Genomic DNA, 6,198 nt, shown 5'->3' with positions numbered 1-6,198 from the left:
CATTATTTCAACCAAGAAGAAGATATATGCAAGCAGTTATTATTATGCAATCTATCCTATCTGACTAAAGAGAAATGACATATTGGTGTTAAGAGAGAGAGAGTGGTTACCTCCAGAAGTCAGGTACTGACCTCTCCACACTTAAGGCTTGGCAGGGTCCTCCGTGCCATCCGTAAGGAGCAAGGTGGGGCTGGTAACATCACCTCCACAGTCGGGCTCGGTTTGGTTGTCCGTGCTGGTAGGTGAAGTGGAGTCTGGGGTATCCTTTTCTTCCGGAGGTGGGTGAGTGCAAACAATGAGCTCCTTCAGATAGGTGTATCGGTGCTTGTTGCGGTGCTCTATTTACTCCTTCTGCCGATCTTGCTGGTCTAGCCTCTGAAGGATCTGAAGGAACATCTGAGCAGTGGAGCGGACGTAGGAGGGGTGTCCACAGATGGTCTTGGGTTGCGGCTAGCAGAGAAAACTAGGGGTCTGATATACTTCCCATTCGGGACATACTGATCAGCCCGTGGGATCATGGCTTTGGTGTCTCCAGCCCTATAGGAGATGCCAGCTGCAGAGACAAGATCCGAAACCAATGCGGGAAATGGAAGGTTACCCGTGATCTATACGTGTCCCATGGCTTGCGGGATGTGCCTTGGTAGATTGAGAGGCTGCTCTGTGAGAATGCACCAGAGGAAGACAGCCATGTTCGCAGTGAAGGTGGACGCGTGAGTGCTCGGAAAGACATAGTGGGACATAGTCTGTGCCCACACGTGAGCCTCCAATGTAAGTGCTGAAGCTGAGATGATCTTAGGTTGAGTCCAATGTTGGCTAAAGATTCATTTGCTGCCAGGTTGTGCAATGACGCCTAGGACGCTGTTCCAGTCAAACTGATATGTCTGGCGCTTGAAAGAGGCCTTTTGATAGGCGTCCAACCCCTCTAGTTTGAGTGGAAGATCCAAAGCTCTCTGAATGGCCCCCTTGGAAACGGGAACTTGCTTTTGACGAACATAAATAGACTGCAGGGTCGGCAGGTGAAAATTGGAGTAGAATTCAACTACCTATGATAAATTGGCCTCCCACGGCTGCCTCCTCAAGAATCCTCATCATCTCCTCTCGATGCAGGGCTCCACAAAATCCACAAAGTGTGTCAGAAGAATGAATAGGTGCTCATTGTTGTGGTTCCTCTCAGCCAAGATAGGGAACATTTGCTCACAATAACGGTTAGTAAACCGTGCAGAGTCCCTAGCATAAAAAGCTTTCTCAGCTTCATCGACTTTGATGATTCGCTTTATCCGCTTTGTGGGTGGCTTGACGTTTGTAGAGGGTTGTGTCTTAGCCAAGGTTCCTTTACTGCCTTGCCTTGCTGATGTCTTGTCAGTAGCCTTCTCCTTTCCTTTCTTGGTACCCATCTTAAGGAAGAAAGAAAGAAGAAGAAAGTCAAATATAGAGAGCTAAAACCAGAAGGGGGAAATTTCAAGTGAGAATAAATGCCACAGAGAAGATAATAGCTAAAATACATGGTCGGGATAACATGCAAGTAAGTCATCAATGAAGATCAACAGGGCATATCATATAACGAGATGCAAGAGGGATAATGGCATGCAAGGAAGAGGCATGAGAAGCATAGATCAAGCATCAAGTGTAATTAAAAGTATCATATGGAAGAAAAGAATGAGCATTAGAATATAAAATAATTCAAGAAAAAAGGTGAAGAAGAAGAAGAATTTAAGAAAATAGTAAGAGGAAGAAGAAGGAAGAATTAGGATTGAAAAAGAAAAGATAAGAAAGAAAGAAGAAAGAAAAGAAAAAGATTGGGGGGCGCTAAACAGGGCAGCGTGCGACTTGAGTCGCACGGCGTGTAGATGAGGGACGCATACGCGCCGGTGCACGTACGTGTGACAGTGTTCGTGCGAATCGCGCGAATCCAGCCTCACTCCAGCGTAACTCTTTGTTTGGATTGCACTGGGGCTATAAATCCATGCGACGCATCCGCGGTATGGATGTGGACGCGTGCATGGCTAGAACTGAAAGGGGACACGTGCGCGTCAGAAGCACGCACGCGTGAGGAATGTGGTGCTGCTAGCGCAGTGCTAACCCCATTCCATCACAACTTTTTCTTCAACACGGGTTTGACGCTGATTTCCTGATGCATGCATACGTGGGTCGGGAGAGCTGCAGGCGCGCACACATGGAAGGTACGCATTCGCGCGGGCGTGATGGTGCATAAAAGACGCTTCTTGCACGCCTCCCACAGAACTCTCTGTTCAATGTGAGTTGTGGCGCAGCCATACAGGACGCGGACGCGCCATAGACGCTGGGGCGTCGAATGCCCCTCTTTTTTTTATACAGAATGCAGGTAATGAGGTATGATATATGAATGAACGCAGATGAAGATGAAATAAAAGAAGACTAAGAATGAAAAAGGAATGATCATACCTTGGTGGGTTGTTTCCCACCGAGCACTTTGCTTAAACGTCCCTAAGTTGGACGGTCTAGAAGCTCAGTCTTCTTCTGTTGGCGGATCCTCCAAGAGGAAGATCTCCAGCTCCTTGTTGTCCCTCACCTTCTCACCATGGTAAAGCTTCAAGGGGTGTACATTGACCTTGAGGATATTGGGGCTCGAAGGGTGACTCAAGTGGAAAATGCCATATGGCTCAGCCTTTTCCACTCTGTAGGGGCCTTCCCATCTGGATTGTAGTTTTCTTGGCATGAGTCTCAGCCTGGAGTTGTAGAGAAGGACTAAATCCGCAAGTCGAAACTCTCGCCGCATGATGTTCTTGTCATGAACAGCCCTCACTTTCTCTTTGTATAGCCTGGAGTTCTCATAAGCTTCTAGGCGGAGGCACTCCAGCTCTTGTAGTTGCAGCTTCCACTCAACCCCGTCTCCTGCCAATCCCAGGTTGCATTTCCATACCGCCCAGAAAGCTTTCTACTCCACCTCCACTAGGAGGTGGCATGCCTTTCCATAGACTAGGCGGAAAGAACTCATTCCGATTGGTGTCTTGTACGCTGTCCGGTAAGCCCAAAGCGCATCTGCAAGCTTGGAACTCCAGTCCTTTCGATGAGGCTTGACTACCTTCTCCATGATATGCTTTATCTCTCTGTTAGACACCTCGGCTTGTCCATTGTTCTGGGGGTGGTAAGCCATTTCCACCTTGTGAACAATGCCATGTCTTTTTAGTAGACCTGTTAATCTCCTGTTACAGAAGTGAGTAACTTGATCACTCACAATTGCACGTGGTGATCCAAAGCGACAGATAATATTATTTCGAACAAAGGAGACAACAGTGTTAGCATCATCAGTACGGGTAGGAATTGCTTCCACCCATTTAGAAACATAATCAACAGCTAACAGTACATATAAGAAACCATTAGAGTTTGGAAATAGACCCATGAAGTCAATACCCCAAACATCAAAGATTTCACAGAACAACATAAGTTGTTAGGGCATCTCATCCCTCTTGGATATATTCCCATACCTTTGGCATTGTGGGCAAGATTCACAAAAAATAGTGGCATCCTTAAATAGTGTGGGCCACCAGAATCCACAGTCCAAAATTTTTCTAGCTGTTATTTGAGGACCAAAATGTCCACCACTCTATGAAGAATGGTAGACCTCTAAAATTGACTGGAATTCTGATTGTGGCACACACCTTCTAATTATTTGGTCAGCACCACATCACCATAAATATGGGTCATCCCATATATAATATTTGGACTCGCTTTTAAGCTTGTCCTTTTGATGCTTACTAAAATTAGGAGGGAAGGTACGACTAACAAAATAATTAGCTATGGGTGTGTACCAAGGAACTACTTCAGATATTGTGTGCAAGCTATCAAATGGAAAAGCATCATTGATAGGAGTGGAATCATTCTGAATATACTCTAGGCGACTCAAGTGGTACGCCACTAAATTCTGGGAATCACTCCTTTCCTTGATTTCTAAATCAAATTCTTGCAGCAACAATATCTAACGTATTAGCCTTGGTTTGGACTCTTTATTAGCTAATAAATATTTTAGAGCTGCATGGTCTGAGTATACTACCACCTTAGTACTAAGTAAGTAGGCTCGGAATTTATCCAGAGCAAAAACAATAAATAGAAGCTCTTTTTCAATGGTAGTATAATTAGACTGAGCAGCATCTAAGGTCTTGGAAGCATAGGCAATTATAAAAGGGTCCTTACCATCGCACTGAGCCAGCGCTGCTCCTACTGCATAATTGGAGGCGTCACACATGATCTCAAACGGTTGACTCCATTCCGGCCCTCTCACAATAGGGGCTTGGGTCAAAGCGATCTTCAGCTTATCAAACGCTTCCATGCAGTCTGTGCTCAGCTCGAACTCTACATCTTTCTGCAGTAGTCGGGATAAAGGCAGTGCTACCTTACTAAAGTCCTTGATGAATCGCCGATAGAAACCTGCATGACCAAGAAACAAATGAACTTCCCTCACGGAGGAGGGGTAAGGTAAACCAGAAATGACATCTACCTTTGCTGGATCAACTGAAATACCAGTATTAGAAACAACATGTCCTAGAACAATACATTGTTTTACCATAAAATGACATTTTTCAAAATTCAATACAAGGTTTGAACTAACACACGTGTCTAATACTCTAGCTAAACTATCCAAGCAAAGGTCAAACGAATCACCATACACACTAAAGTCATCCATGAAAACTTCTATACAGTTCTCAAGGAGATAAGAGAAAATGCTCATCATGCATCTTTGGAACGTTGCTGGTGCATTACGTAAGCAAAAAGGCATTCTCTTATATGCATACATTCCAAAGGGACATGTAAAAGTTGTTTTCTCTTGATCCTCAGGAGCTATATGAATTTGAAAATAGCCATTTTAACCCTCTAGAAAATAGTAGTGTGATTTACCTGACAGGCGATCAAGCATCTGATCGATGAAAGGAAGGGGGTAGTGATCCTTGCGAGTAGCCTGGTTGAGGCGCCTATAATCAATGCACACTCTCCATGAGTTCTGCACCCTAGTTGCAATGAGGTTCCCATGCTCATTCTTCACTGTTGTGACGCCAGACTTCTTGGGTACTACCTGTACTGGGCTGACCCATTCACTATCTGAGATTGGATAGATGATGTCAGCTTCAAGTAATCTGGTTACTTCCTTCTTGACAACTTCCAGAATAGTGGGGTTCAGCCTCTTTTGAGGTTGACGGACAGGCCGTGTTCCCTCTTCTAAAAATATGTGGTGTTCACAGACTTGAGAGCTGATGCCTACTATATCCGCCAAGCTCCACCCAATGGCTTTCCTGTGTCTTCTCAGCACACGAAGCAACTGCTCCTCCCGTTGGGAAGTGAGTTCCCTTGCAATGATAACTGGGAGCTTCTGATTATCCTCAAGGTAAGCATACTTGAGGTGGGGTGGAAGGGGCTTTAGTTCTATTTTCTGCTCCTGGTTAGGCACGTGATCTTCTGGAGCTATGTGTGGTGGCAAGGTGTCTTCAGTAGGCTCAGAAGTTCTCCCTACACTTGTACCTTGCTCCATGTGCATCTCCTCTACTTCTTCTTGATGAACTTTAGCCACAGTTTCATCAATGATATCACATTGGAAGATAGAGTGATCTTCCGGTGGGTGCTTCACAGCTTCATCCAGATTAAAGCTCACTGTTCTGCCATCTATCTCAAAAGAATAAGTTCCTGAGAAAGCATCCAATTTAAAATTTGAAGTCTTCAGAAATGGCCTTCCAAGCAGGACGGATGATGCTCTTCCTGAGTCATTAAGGGGCATCTCCAAAATGTAAAAGTCAATAGGGAATGTGAGGCCCTTAATGCTCATGAGCATGTCCTTAGCAATTCTAACCACCGAGATTATGCTTTTATCTGCCAAAACAAAACGTGCTGTAACCTTTTTAAGGGAGGGAGCCTCAAAGCATCATATACAGATAATGGCATAATACTCACACATGCACCTAAATCACACATGCAGTAAAAAATCTGGATACCATCAATAGTACAAGTAACCATGCATAGACCCGGATCCCCATATTTTTTCGGTATGGCACCCATTAGAGCAGAAATAGAGCTACCTAGACGGATAGTTTCTAAATTATGTATTTTATCTTTATTTATGCATAAATCCTTTAGAAATTTAGCATACTTAAGCACCTGGTGAATAGCATCAAAAAGTGGAATGGTTACCTCAACCTTTTTGAAGATCTCCACCATCTTGGGATCTAGCTCCAT

At 44.6% G+C, this 6,198-nt stretch overlaps 1 protein-coding gene across 1 annotated transcript; it reads right to left on the bottom strand.

Annotated features, from left to right (window-relative positions):
- Nucleotides 1–821: 821 nt before the first annotated feature.
- Nucleotides 822–6,198, bottom strand: LOC140180643 (uncharacterized). Its single transcript, XM_072221901.1, has 6 exons — nt 5,958–6,198; nt 5,420–5,835; nt 4,119–4,339; nt 2,971–3,182; nt 2,549–2,871; nt 822–1,001 (listed from the first exon to the last, which is right to left on the bottom strand). The coding sequence occupies exons 1-6, from the start codon at nt 6,196–6,198 to the stop codon at nt 822–824; spliced, it is 1,593 nt and encodes a 530-aa protein (XP_072078002.1).

The sequence above is a fragment of the Arachis hypogaea genome, chromosome 17, assembly GCF_003086295.3.
Source record: "Arachis hypogaea cultivar Tifrunner chromosome 17, arahy.Tifrunner.gnm2.J5K5, whole genome shotgun sequence".
Taxonomy (NCBI): Eukaryota; Viridiplantae; Streptophyta; class Magnoliopsida; order Fabales; family Fabaceae; genus Arachis; species Arachis hypogaea.
Note: the sequence above shows the minus strand (reverse complement) of the source record. Positions and strands in the feature narration are given on the sequence as shown.